Source organism: Dipodomys merriami, unplaced genomic scaffold (genome assembly GCF_024711535.1).
Source record: "Dipodomys merriami isolate MVZ:Mamm:240054 unplaced genomic scaffold, mDipMer1.0.p SCAF_26, whole genome shotgun sequence".
In the NCBI taxonomy this organism is placed as follows: domain Eukaryota; kingdom Metazoa; phylum Chordata; class Mammalia; order Rodentia; family Heteromyidae; genus Dipodomys; species Dipodomys merriami.
The window spans coordinates 18,902,919-18,917,737 of record NW_027204048.1 but is presented as its reverse complement, the minus strand read 5'-3'; the positions used below and the strand labels follow the sequence as shown (position 1 = coordinate 18,917,737).

Here is a 14,819-nt window from a genome sequence, read left to right as displayed (position 1 = left end):
GCCCTGGCACCAGGAGCTGAGAAGTCCGGAAAGAACGCAGGCGCACTTTGCAGTGGCCTTGCTGTGCTAAGAGTGTTTATAGTATTATAAATTTCACACTCTTTTATTTCTGCACTTAACAAGGTTTTGATCAGAATGCATGCCATTTCTGCATTTCTTTTCAGGAAGGGAGATTACCACTTCCACATGGGCTTGAATTGGGAACTTGTTCATAGAGCCTGGGGAATTCCCGTCCTGCTGTGCTGTCTATAATGATTGCTTTGTAGTTTATGTTTATTCAAATAACATAATTTATGCATAAAAACCATAATATACTCCAAGTGCACTTCAGTGAACTTGAATCTAGTTCTAGTTTTCCTTTAGAATTAAAAGGTAGTTACAGTCCCTTCCTTTCAAAATAATACCATTTCTCCTGCTTCGACATTCCATCCATGTCTTGCTTTAACTATTTTCAGGATATTGTGAAAGACTTCAGTAATTGTAGAGGACATTGTTTTCCAGTGGTGCAGCATTTTTATGTAATACAGTACCAGCCTTCTTAATCACTAACTCAAGGTTCAGTGCTGATATAGTCTAAGTCAGTACATGTGCTCGTTGGCCAAATGAGGAAGGAAGACCGACCTGCCTGTTTTCATCAGCGTTTCCTCGTGCCCTGGCTGTGTGGGCTTGAGCTGGCTCGCAGCACAGGGAGGGACACCTGGACCTGAACATGCCCACACGGGCTGTCTGGAGCTCAGGATACACTTCGTTAGCCATGGTGGTCAGACCTTACACCTTTGTTCTCGAAAGTCCTTTCTTCCAGCTCGCATATAACAAGAACATGGTCAGAAAAGGCCAAGTTGTGGAAGGTGGTGCTGAGGGAAGGAAGTGGGGAGAGGAAGTCAGTCCAGGGTATTCCCGTGCTGTGGTAGAGCTCACCTGTAACAGCATATCATAACTTGTAACATTGTGGAGCTGGGTCTGGGGGTCATTGATGCTACTCGTGTACAGTAAGTTTTAAATCATACTTTCAGAATCTATCAAATACATTTCTAACGGCTTGGGTTTGATTCATCTGTGATATTAACTCACCCACATAAAGTATAAAATGAATGGTTTGGGTGTATTACATTATTTTTCTTGATTACAATAAAATACCATACAAAGAGCATAAAACTTGTGCTCTCAACCATTTGCAGTGTGTAATTCTATGGCATTAATTATATTTACACCACTCTGCAGCCATTACCAGTATTTCTAAAATGTGTTTGCCGCCCCAACTAAGTCACGACACTCCACCCCCCGGCCCCTCCCTCAGTCCGTCCCTGTCTCCACTCAACGTTCAGTCTCTGACCCTGCCTGTTCTAGATACCTCTTGTAGGTGGAATCATACAGTATTTGATCGTGTATGATAACTGTTTACTTTCTATAATGTAACGGGGTAACATTTCATTGCGTGGATACTCCTTTTGGCGTGGCATTCATCACTGATGGCTGTTTGAGTTGTTTCCCGCTATTGCTGTCATTCAGGACCAGTGCTGTTAACAGTCACTGGTGAGAGGCCCTGCTCTCAGTTGTTTTTTGTATATACCTAGGAGTAGAATTGCTTGACTCTTACAGGAGTTTTAGCTTAGCTTTTTGAGGAACCATCGGACGGTTTCCATAGGAGCTACACCATTGTACAGGCCACCAACAGTACAAGAGTGCACGGAACTCTCCACATCCTCTAGTGGATATTTTCTTTCCAGGCAGCCATTTTTGTTGATGGGAAGGGCTATCTCAATAAAGAAAAAGAGTGGGGAGTGGCAGGGAGGGGCCGTGCACATGTGTGGCAGTCCTAGGACTTGAACACAGGACCTGGGCACTGTCCCTGAGCTTGTTTGACCCAGGCCAGCTCCACGTGCAGCTTTTGGGTGGTTAGTTGGAGATAACGAGTCTCATGGACTTTCTCGGCTAGGCTGGCTTTGAACTGTGGTCGTCAGAGCTCAGCTTCCTAAGCGGCCAGGAACACAAGCGTGAGCCATTAGTGCCCACCTGCTTAGACATCTTTTTAGTGATTAGTGATCATTTTTGTGTGTTTTCTTATGAAACAATAGAGTCATGTCTTTTATCCAGTTTCTAATCAGGCAGGTTGCTTTTTGGTTAAGTCATGAGTCCTTTATATATTCAAGATGCTAAATCCATGCACAGATGTATTTACTTTTGATGAAGTCCAGTTTATCTTTCATTTTGCTCTTTTGTGGTATTAGCGATCCCAAGGATCCAAAGCAAAATTATTACACACACTTGTGATTTATCCAAATAAATATAGCACAGTTCTTTTGCAAAGTGTCTAGGGAAGTGCTTAGGACATAAGAGATCCCAATAAATATAAGAAAATGCAAGCCATCTTTCTTAACCATCACACCTAGTGAACTGAATGCAGAGCGCAGCATGAGGCTGCAGCGGCCGCTGGACCGGGACCTGGATGTCAGGAACAGAAACCTCAGTCCTGAGTGACATTTCAGCCTGGAGAATGTAAGACAGTTCATTATGATGAATCTTAGGGGACGGATTGGCAAGAGGGCTCGAGGCAGCCGTGTCTGTATGCACACTTCATTATAGAATTGACCCAGTCCACCCGCAGCAGCAGAAGTAAACTACCACCCCCCTTCTGAAGAGACTGACTGCCAGGCTCTCTGTGTACCCAGGAATCAGAGGGAGGAAATGGAAATAAACTTAATCTAGCTTTTGAGTCATCCATTTGCATCTATCCACATTTTGTGCATGCATAGCTGGTTACTTGGATGGATGGATGGATGGATGGATGGATGGATGGATGGATGGATGGATGGATGGATGGATGGATGGGCAAGTAAAGCCACCAAGAGGAGAGATGCCACACAGTTCTGTAAGGCAACATACGTGACTATAATAGATCAGACCTGTTTGATCAATACAAGCAATCTTTATTGAATGAATAACAAACAGATGTGTTAACGCGTCAGCTAACCAGCGGTCCCTCTCCTCCCTTGGCTAACAGGACCCCAGAGAGATGCCCAGGCAGCTCGGGAATTCATCCTGAAGATGTTCGTGGACCTGAACCCAGACAGTGACAAAATTATCTACTCTCACTTCACGTGCGCCACAGACACCGAGAACATCCGCTTTGTCTTTGCTGCCGTCAAAGACACCATCCTCCAGTTGAACCTGAAGGAGTACAATCTGGTCTGATGGGGCCGCCCAGAAACCTGCCCTCCCCTTCCCTGGTGGGCTGTTGAAGATACACAAGAGGGACTGGATTTCTGTGGAAAACAATTTGCATAATACTAATTTATTGCCGTCCTGGACTCTGTGAGTGAGTCCACAGAGTTTGTAGTAAATATTATGATTTTATTTAAACTATTCAGAGGAAAAAACAGAGGATGCTGAAGTACGGTCCCAGCACATTCCTCTCTTTTTTTAGGCAAAACCTTGTGACTCAATGTACTTTAAATTCTCAGTCCTGTACTCCACGAAGATAAGAGTTCTTTCTCTTTCACTCTGTATCTTTCTTTTCTATTGAGCAAAACAAAGCTGATTTCCCTTTTTCCTCAGCCATACCTCCCTACTGATTTCCTCCCCGCCCTCCCCCACCATTACACATTACAGCAGCCTTGATTCCTAGTTCCTCTCTTGGTCAAGTTTTTTTCTTGAATGATACAGTCAGGACAACATCATTCAATTCAAGCCATCTTATATCAGCTTGATTTAACAGTTTTTGCTGAAGGATTATATGTATTCCTTCTATGGTTTTAAATGTATTGCTCTGGATACGTATCTAGTATTTCTTTTTAAATATGCATTTTATCTTGCTGCCCTTGGACTGGGGGTTTTGTATTTCAGCCATAGTTTGATGGCTCAGAGAAACTCGGTGAAGCCAGAGGGCCTGAGCAAAGACACACACACAGTCTTTTCTTTTGAAGTTCATGTGCCATGTTTTTCCTCCTTAACTTACTCCTTTTTCGCTTTTTTCCTCTTTATCCTCTCTAAAATCACAATGCCAAATAATATGCCAACAGACACTACATTCCCCCAGTGGCTGCTACCTTTTCATAGGTTCTTCTCCTGTTTTTATTTTTTTCCAACTTTTCCTTCCCTCTTTTTTCTTCTTTGTGTTTAGGCCACAATTTGAAAATGATTTTTTATTTTGAATATGTGTTGCCAAAGCTGGCTTTTTATAAAATAGAACGCATTAAGAAGAGCTTAACAATGAAAGCCAGTGTCTTAAAATATAAGAGGAGGACTGTGAAGCCGGCAGTGACTGGCTGAAAATGAACCTGAAATACCAGTTGCCAAGCAATTGGGAACTCACTGTAAATTTGACTCTCGTGGTCCATTCTTTTATTTGCCCTTGAGGTCACATTGTACAGTGTCCACATCCCATGTTGAGTGTCCAAATCAGCAGTGTAGAAAAAATACCCGTGGTTCATCATCAAATCTGGGTTGGGTTTTGTTTTTTTTTTTTTTTGGTCTCTTTATTGAAGCAAGTTTTACTTACTCTTTATGTTCTTTAAGTTGAAGTAAGTCTGCCAGAACTATTGATTGATAGTATTTTCCTGACAGTTTTAACTTGCAAAAAAAAAAAAAAAAAAAAAAAAAAGTCACTGCTAGTTTTGACCATCAAGATTTTCTTGAACTAGTGACTGGTTAAGTTGAACTTAAGGAAGATTTATGGACCTAACTCAAAAGTAACCTTTCAGTGTTTCATCAAATATATATTTATGTAACTGAACTAGAATTCTACATGTGCAACTTTTCAACAAATGCAAAAAATACAACTTGTATGGAAAAGCTTCTGTCAAGCAGCTGAAGTCGAAATGTGACTTAAGAAAGTAATCATGCTTGTTTTAAAGCTGCCAAGGAGTTAGAATTAGGCCAGAGTACTGGTGTCAATATCATTTGGCACGAATCTAAACTTCCACCAAAAACACTTTGGCAGAATAACCCAGGGGAGGGAAAGAATTACAGCTCATCAGACAGTTCCTGACCAGTAAGAAAGAGCCCTTGCTCTTCTCTCCCAGGTTACTTTTGTTTTCTGTGCTCAGAAAACATCTGTAATTTAATGAACAGACTGTAGGTATAGTGCAATTCTGAATGCTCTAATCATTGTACATACATCTCTCTTGATACTGCAGCATCCATACTGGCTTTGTAATCATTAATTTTTGGCAGATTGAATGTGCTGTATTGATATGTATCTATGTAATTGTATTGTATGTCTTATAGCTAATTCACATTTTGAATAATGTTATTTTATTTACTTTTTTAAGAGAGGAGAATGTAAATTTGTCAGTTTATTTCTGACTAGGGATTTTTTTTTCCATTTAAAAAAGGAGAAGAAAAAAAACTTACTATCGTACAGAGCGGTACTAGCATCGTGCTGTATAAAATCATTTGCACATTCCTGAGTAGAGGTATACTGGTTACATGACCCAAAGGTAATTTCATAGCAAAACACATAAAAATCAGTCAGAGCTTTTATACAAACATGGAAACCAACTTTGTAGAACTTTTGCCATTTGATCTAGGATTGGAATATGAGCTTTTATACAATTCATATTCTTATTTGGCAAATGCACAGTTTAGTATTACCTCTCTGACGGCCTTTATTAGAAAGGCAGTTTTAGAAGCTATTGTGATCCACTAAGGAAATGTTTTAACAGCTAGAGACCACTGCTTGCCTGAAAGGGCGATCTTAAATTTGGTGCAGCAAAACAAAATTTTAAACAAATAAAAAGAAAGAAAAAAAAAAGTAAGCAACGACATTGATGGCCTACAGTGTGTATAAAGAAAACCTCATCACAAGATCATAGTGTTACAGTTCTAGGGGATGAAGATATTCTATTTAATAGAGCTATAGTAGATGTAGTCGATTAAACCTGATCTCAAAGCTCGAAGAATCTGAGCAAAACAAGGAAGGATTGTTATAGTTGTCTTTATGAAATTAGGATGGAATTTGCTATGCAGAATTGAGGTTTGTGGCTTCACTGCTCATCCTGGGGTGCATGACAGGCTCCCTTCTTTTGAGAAAGGAAAAAATTGATCACCCTAGCTGCAGTGATGAGTAGAAACCTAATTGTATTCACACTAGTCAGCTGGACTAAAAGGGTTTTTGTTGTTTGTTTGATCGCAGGGGCCGGGTGGGAAGGGATCCTCCCGCTTTCTGTTCTCTCGGGGACTGCAGCTTCCTGTGCGTGGGCACTGGGCTCTGTTGTTGATGCTCTAGGTGATGGGGGCTTGTGGGAGTTTTCTGGTGACTTGGGCATGTCTTCTTCAAAAAACAGAATACCAAACACAGAAACCTTTTCAGCTTACCAAGGCCAGCAGCCATTTCATGACTCACCTAACACACCGCAGTCTACCAGTTTACAGATGATTTTCCCCCCATTTTTTGTGTGACTTGGCAGTTCCGACCCACAGAGAATTCCTTATTTGTAATTGGAGGTTTGTACTTTGCCTTACAGAGCTTAAATTCAGAAGTCTGTGCCTCATCTCTGAAACAAAGGGAAATAGCACATCCATTAAAAGTCAGTGAATCCCTTAGAAGTCATTGGCGTTTGTTTTTTTCTTTTTTTTTTTTTAACATTTCCACAAAAAAAGCGCTGTTGAATGTCATGAATAGACTAGAAAGAAAGAAAAACCTTAGGAACCTGTATATGTTGTTTACTAGCAGGTGATATCTACACAAGGTGTTTGGAAAAAACCCTGAAAATATCTCTCTCTCTCTCTCTCTCTCTCTCTCTCTCTCTCTCTCTCTCTCTCTCTCTCTCTCTCTCTCTCCCCCCTCCCTCCCTTTCCCCCCTTCTTTCCCTCTCCCTCCCCCTCATCTTTCTCTCTGTCAGTAGATTAGCAGGCCTGATATTTTAAAAAGGTAATTCAGCTAAAGGGCAATTTACTTTTTGTACTTCAGACTATCTTGATTGTCATGGTGTACAAACTGTAACTTAAAAATTTATACTGCCACATGATTGTACATTTTTAGTTGTCTTAAGTTAGGAATTGGTAAAAAGTTATTGATGCTGGATTTGGGTCAAAATGACTTTATTATTTGCAAAAAATAATAATAATGGGAAGAAAGGGCTGCATAATGAGACACTGCGAGACTCATACTGGTTGGAAATTCCCCTGAGATTACCTTCCGGTTACCTTTGATTTCCCTTTGTTTTCAGTTTCTCAAAAAAAAAAAAAAAAAAAAAGAATGAATGAAATGAAATATAGCAGAATGTTAACCCATATAAAAATAAAGTGTACCCAAATATTGTAATGTATATTGCTGCTCTTCTTAAAATCAAATAAGGGTTTTTCAAACCACTTAATTGGTCATGAACAACGTCTCAATTGATACAAATGCAATGTACTTGGTACACATTCATCTTTTCTTCCAGAAATCTCTTTGGTTCAAAACACATCAAAGATTAAAACTAGTAATATTGTATGTTTATCTGTGTCTGCATACTTCCAGCCTAAGTGGTGTTTAGTAGATCTGTCCTGGTACCTGTGTCTTTGGGATTCCATTTCAGTTCCATGCAGTTAGGAAAAGAGCTGTTGTAGTTGTCTGTGATTAGCTAGAGGTTTTTGGAGCCAGACACCTGCTGTTTGGGAGATAACTTAGCACCAAGTCCACACTTGTAAACTAACCATTTCCTGTTGTCTTCCTCGCTACCACTGCCCCCCAGTGACACTCGGCCTCTCGAATCATATATCCGGTGTGTTACAAGCTCTTCTCCCCACCCTCCTCATTTGCCGCAGCACGTCCATTTCTCTGTATGGTTCCAGCCTAATAGTTGATGGCATTTACAGGTTACACAGCAGCTCTTGGGTTAAGATGGGATCTCACTTGGCTAAAGGAATTCTGACTTCCATAGAAGAAGAAGAAGAAGAAGAAACTACAGGAAAGTTATTCCTTAGTCGAACACTTTTTCAGGTTTGAGAAAGGCAAGTGGGAAATGACTGTGTAACTCGGTCCACATGGCTTTGATTGGAACTTGTTTGGGGTGGATTTCTTTTCTGCAAAGAACCCTAAATGCAGCTTCCGCATCCTCCCTTCATTGCGTTGGAAGCCCTAACTAGACCTGTGTATTTGGGGAGTTTCGTCACAAAACATTTTTAACTTGCAGTACTTAAAAAGAATCATATTTACTGTTCTTAAAGTGTCATTCAAATGCATGTATTGTCTATTGTTTGGGGATGGGAACTAGTTTTGCAAAAAACACCTAATGTTGTATAATAATGCCCCCAATGATCTTGCTGGTTAAAAATACAGTATTTTTGGCCATAATTTTGTACTACAGCATTCTTCATTCTTGAGTTTTGCTTCCCTTGAAATTGCCTCTCAGAATTTTTATTATGATTATGATTATGATTATGATTGTAAGGAATATTGGATTTCATCCTTGCTTCCTTAACACTTGGTTTTTCCAAAGTAGAAAGGTGTAATGGTTTCTAAAGCACACAAAATCCTTTCTAGTGATGTGCAATCAGAAGCAGTAGCTTCTGGTAGTAGAAACACATGTGTTGATAGAATATCACATTTTCTCTCATACTTGGGCTTCTGACCCACTGTTTAGTAGCGGCTGGGCTGGCTGTCACAGCTGCGCTCCAGCCACTCGAAAAAGGTGGAGATAAGGAGGATTAAGGTAGAGGCCTGCCCCAGGCAAAAACGAAACTCACCCATCTGCACAATCAAGCCAAATTGTGGTGTGACTTAGCTGTGTAGAAGGTGTTAGGGAGGAGAGTCATAGCCCTAGGCAAATAGCTAGAGACCTGTTCTGTAAAATAACCAGTAAAAGGAGCTAGGGTCCTCAGCTACCATCCTAAGTTAAGCCCTAGTAGCACAAAAAAAAGTCTCCCTGCAGAAGTGTCAACACTGTGGAGAGGCAGTCTTCTGACCGGTTACAGCCCCACCTTGCCCCTGGCAGATGCTGCAGTAATGCTAGGGAAGCTGCTGGAGCACGGGTAGAGTTTAGGCTCCTTGTGGGACAAAAGGCCTGGCTTCAGTGGCTTCCCTTGTTTCTTTTCTGTGTAGAGACACCTCTATAACGGCGAGGTCTGCTAGGCACAACTTCTTTTCCTCTCATCCTTTCCTGTGAACTAGAGAACTGGTGTGAATACATGCCCTCAAAGCCCGAGCTGAGCAATGCCAAACCTGCCCCGGCTGCTGGTGATCAGTTTTCTGGACTCCAGCCTTGCTCATGACATGTTCTTCCCAGCACTGCTCCATGTAAATACTGTGGAGAAGAGGGGCTCAGTCCTGCCTAAAACCCTCAGAGTTTCTGCGTGCATGGGTCACAGGGACTTTTTGATGGCTGGTGTCCCTTTCTGACGGACTTGAGACAGTCCTGGCTGCACATCAATGGACCTCTCTGAACTAGACCTGAGCCCCCCAAGACTTTATGCAAATGTTCACCCTAAAACTCCTCAGCCTGGAGGGCACAACATGACCTCATTGAATATTATTCTAGCCAAGTATTTTTAACTAGATGTTTGACTGATAGGACACTCTCAATGTGATTGTCACATTTTTTTTCTGTCCAAGAACAATTAAAAAAAAAAACAACAGGGCTGGCACCAGTGGCTCACGCCTGTCATCCTAGCTACTCAGGAGGCTGAGATCTGAGGATCACGGTTCAAAGCCAGCCAGGGCAGGAAAGTCTGTGAGACTCGTAATCTCCAATAAACCACTAAAAAACTGGAAGTGGCGCTGTGGCTCAAGAGGTAGAGCACTCGCCTTGAGCTGAAGAGCTGAGGGACAGCGCCTAGGTCCAGAGTTCAGGCCCCACGACCAACAAAGAAAAAAAAAGCCAGAACGCTTTAGCCTTGCTCTTCCTCTTCCCTTTCTCCCATGTTTCTCTTAGGTGACAATTCCCACAAGAGCTGGGTAAGCAGCATCAACACGCAGAGTGTGGAGCCTGGTGCTGAAGAACAGGTAGGGCACAGTTAGCGTTTGTGTAGAATAATTTCTGGTGGTGAGTGGACTGGCTTCTATTTTCTAAGCTTTTCCTTATTAACATATTCTTTAGTCACTCCATAGAGAGGCTTTAGCCTGTGTTGAATTTTGGCCAAGGTAGGAGCATGGCAGGTACCAATTCGGCATGAATTTGGCCATTGTGCGTTGTCATAATCATTACCGTTATTCCTTTGTTTCGTTGCCATTGGGAATCAAAGAATGACTCCAAATATGGGCCACTAACTAGTCCATTTTAATGGAGCTATTGCCTGACCCTAGGTTCTTGCAAAACAGGCCTGGGTATAAAATATAGGTCTCCAAAAATCCAAGATACCCAGGGAAAACTGGAAAGATGTTTTCTGTTGAATGTTCTGGCCTCAAGGCAGGAAATTTAATCTGTGTTGATTCCCTCTTCCTGTTTTTCTCAAGAATGCAAATCAGAGGCCAGCATTTTTTTTTTCTGGCCCATAAGCCTGAGGGTAAAATGAAGGCAACAAGCCCTCTTTAATTAAGGTAATTACACTGAACCATGTTAACAGAGGTGGAGCCGGGCTTCCGCTCAGTATATAGACATGGCTAGCTTGTCTAGAGAGCTTGTATATGGATAGCTTGTCGTAGATTTCTGAGCACCTTTAGAAGTGGACAGGAAAACACAGATGGGCAAGCATAGCTTGCAAAGCCCTGGACATCTGCAAAAGGGACCTGCCATGTGTCACCATGTCCAGTAACCGTTCCTGACAAGACCGTGTAGATGCAGAAGGGATCTCAGCCCCTCCTACCGATGTTGGGGCCTTTCTAGCCACCATCTTGGGTACACCTGGAGAACAGGTCCCGTGTCAGCAAAGATTGCATGATAGCCCCAGCCAAAGGGGCTTGCTTGCTTTTTGTGATATCCTGGGAAATAATGATACTGATTTTTCTTAGGGTGTGCTGTGCTAATTTTCAGCGTGAATGTGTGTGCCATGCCCGATTTTGTTGTAGCAGGTGCCGTGCTGACAGCTGGCTCTCGGGCTGTTCTGCAGCCAGCCTCAGACCCACAGAGGTTTTCCATAAACCCAGCAGTAGGCCACGCCCGCTTGGTGTGCTGCGGTAGCACTTCGTATCCCTGCTCTGTCACTTGGAGTTGATTACCAAATAGCAAACTGGAACCTTATTCACAATGGGCTCAGGCAAGGGGCCACCGTGCCAGAAATGCGAAATGTTCTGACTCAAAAAGAACAGCGAGAATGAATAGCCAGATACCCGAAGCTGGGAGTGGAATACAAAGCCAATGTGGACATCAAATTAACCTAACATTGTGTATGAGAGAGAGGATCAGCATTGATCTCAGTCATGGCCGAAAAATTTGACATGTCCCTACAAATATTCAAATATTCACATCAATTGGGAGAGAGAAATCCCACATCTTTTGAAAACAATCTCTGCATAGCGGGTTGGACCTGTGGAATCTGAACATAATCTGTTCCCAATGCATGCACAGATGCACACATGCATGTGTATAATGTGTATAATGATTGTTCTCTCTGTGGTTATTAGAAGTATTGTAAATAAGAAAGTAAGTCTTCATTTGGCACGATTAAGAGAAAAAAAGGGGGAGGGTCATGAAGTCTTGCTAAACTTCCTTTTTAAAAAAAGTGTTCTATTGACCAGTCTTTTCGAGTGCCATCTTTTCCAAGCTGTTCCCTAATCTAGGAAAGAACACCTAATTATAACAGACTTAAAAGGCTGCAGAACCTAGGCTGGGACTTAAATATGTCCGAGTGATGGGGCAGGGGAGGGGGGCAGTATCCCCGCCCAGACAAGGAGGAAGCGCTCTCAGAGGAGTAGAAGCTGGGTGCAATGTCTTTCTAAAGGCCAGGCCTGCGGATGCTGCCAGCCTTGCTCTCAGGATCAATCTCCAGTGATCCCTGCAGATTTCTCACTTTGCATGCAAGATGGCGCATCCCAGGACACGTGCCTCACAGACACGGTACAGAACCACAGACTCAGACAGACGCTCTTGGGTTATTCTTTTCAATGCTGCCGAGGTGGCCTGCCCTGCCTACGTCACAGTGGATGATTTTCAGCTCAAGGGCTGCCTGCATCCTTGTAGCATTCTCAGCCAGTGAAGTGCCAAGAGTCCAGCGCGACATACCCTAGCGCCAGGTCCTGCAGCCGGCTGGGGCTGACTGCACGGCCCTCCGGCTTCCCTGCAGACCTCAGGCTGACAGCCAGGCCTGCTGCGCCCGGTACCTTCCATCGTCCATCGGCTTTCCTCTCTCGCTCCTGTTGTGCCTTCTGGTGTCACTTCTTAAACTGACAACAAAATCTTGGACGCAGGGTCCGCTCTGAGAAAAACCAAGCTAAGATGAAGTAAAGATGGCTTCCTGGGGGGGGCAGCACCCCAGAAACGCCCCGGGGCCAGCAGAACAATGAGCCGATCATGAGGCTGAAAACCAGTTTTCTTAAAGGGACTCCACGGACTGAAGCCCAAGATTTACCACCGGGACCACTAGGGCGAGATGAATGAGTCCCCCCGGTCTGAGTGGGACATGTATTTACATATGGCATGATGGTATGTAAAATCTTCCGTGTTTCCTAGAAGCTACTCCTAGAGCCTTTCTTAAAGACAAGAGCATTACTTTTAATTGCTAAAGAAGAGGAATGTAGACATCCAGCCTTCTTGTTCTTTCCTACGATGGAACTAACTCCTCTCCTCTACTGTCAGGCCAGCATTGGCCACCAGCCCTGACCAATCAATTTCAGAGGTGCCAGGCCTTTCCTCTTGCATCTCTGGGCCCACGATGATGCTGGCCTGGAGAGGAAGGGGTGCTCCACCTGAACAGCATTGATCTTTGGGATAGAAAAAAGAACATAGATTTAAAACAATTAAAAAGTCAGAAAACAAGTGCTGAGAGTATAATATCTGTCTAAAGAGATACGAAATTTCTCAAATTCTTCATGTGTACTTAAGATCTGTCTTTAGAAACAACACATTAAAGAAACTGTGTTTCAGATCTCAACAAAACAGGACTTGAGAATGAGTGGCTATCTTCTAGGACAAATAAGAATAACCACAACAACAAGTCTATTTCACCACTATTTTGTTAGTACTAATGTCAGAATATATTGTTCTGAAATCTGATGGAATGAACCGAAGTTGTATTAACTTCCCACTTTTCCTACGGCCTTGGAATAGACGGTGAAGGGATAAGATTTGGGGAGGGGGCCTACGTTCCGTCATAGTTTGAGATAGCTAAATGAAATTGTGCTCAAAAGCAAATGCTGCTCCTTCCTTTTCAGAAAGCGCTGCCAGGATTCCAAATTATTTTATAAAGTAGATTTTTGAACCTCAATGTTTTTGCCAGGTACAACGTCTATAATAGAAAAGTAAGAAGATATTTCCCAAAAGGAAGAAACAACCAAAGCCAGTGGTGGAAAACCTTACTCAGACACATCCATAAAAAGAAGTGGAGCCCATGTTTCTGGAACTTGGGGTTCAGTTAGGAACATTTGTAGGGATGGGGGAATTTGGTGCATCTACTTTATGGAATTCAACACTGAAAATTTTATTTAGTGGTTCTAAATATGAATAATTCAAGTAAAATAATTTCTTCCGATTAGCTACCTGCCTTTGTTATAATGGGTTAAGATTGAATATAAAGTTCACAAAAATAACTATAAACACACAGCTATGTTATAAAGTTAGGAGACATCCCATTTCTGGAGGGACATATAAGGAGCATCAACTGAAGACCATGTTCTAAAACAAGTACAAGCCTGACCAAAGAGAAGAATGGAGACATCTCCTTAGATTTGTCAGAAGGAAGCCACAGCAAGCTGCAGCTGTCACCCAAAACTGGAGAGACATAGGTAATAGGGAACAAGACAGGAAGAGAGTCACAGCTTCCCAGAAGCAGAAACCACTGGATCTGGTACCAAGGATACAAACTTGCAGTATAAACAATGACTTGCCAGAGGGCCTTGAGCCCCAGAAGAGAGGACCCACATATGTGTGAGGTTGAGAGGTTCACCTCCTGGATCTGCACTATTACCTCCTCCCCCCCCCCAACACACACACACACACACACACACACACACACACACACACACACACACACACACACACACAGTGAAGACAAGAAAAGAAGCCTCAGGCAAGGCTGAGGAAAAAGCAACCATTTTGAGAGGCTCAGGACAATCTGTACTTCTCCAAAAAGAAACCCCTCCCTTCCATCTACTAGGGTTTTATTAGAGCCTAGACCAACCCACAGCAAGGAAACACACAACTGCAGTGCCCTCCAGCCATCCCGGCCCACTAGAACAGGAGCATTAAAAGGTTCTTGTGAAGTTCACAGGCCAGGGATCCAGACTCTCTAAGACAGAGTGATACTTACCCCCACCCTCTACCTTCCCTCTACATCACTGAAGATCTGTCTACTGGAATTAATTCCACTCAGTACATCTCATTCATCTTACAATCTGAGAGGAGCTCATACATCAGAATCAGACCCAGACATGCAAAGATGATCAGAATGATCAGAATGGGAATTTTTAAGCCACTAGGATTATTAACCTGTTATAGTCACTAAAATGTACAACACACAGAAAGAAACAGACAATGAAAGCAGAGAGACAGAGAAATCAGTAACAAAGGGTAAAATCCAAAAAAGTACTGTAACAAAAATGAAGCATACCTTTGATGGCCCATTGGCAGCATAGCTGAGAAATCTTGAGGATATGTGGAGGGAAACATGGAAAACCGAAAAGCAGAGTGATCAAAAAGACTGAACACAGAGCCAAAGAATATTCAAGAACCATGAGGTAACTTCAATTGCAGCACATATGCGATGCGAATCCCAGGAAAAGACTATTTGAAATATTAACTGAGAAT

At 42.6% G+C, this 14,819-nt stretch overlaps 1 protein-coding gene across 1 annotated transcript in view; it reads left to right on the top strand.

The window, feature by feature from the left end:
- The window catches only part of LOC138837019 (guanine nucleotide-binding protein G(q) subunit alpha), a 244,541-nt gene extending 236,263 nt beyond the window's left edge, over positions 1 to 8,278 (top strand). The window contains exon 7 of the mRNA XM_070035791.1: positions 3,002 to 8,278. Coding sequence (XP_069891892.1) covers positions 3,002 to 3,192 — 191 coding nt within the window. The 3' untranslated portion in view covers positions 3,193 to 8,278. The remainder of the gene's footprint in view (positions 1 to 3,001) is intronic.
- Positions 8,279 to 14,819: the final 6,541 nt, after the last annotated feature.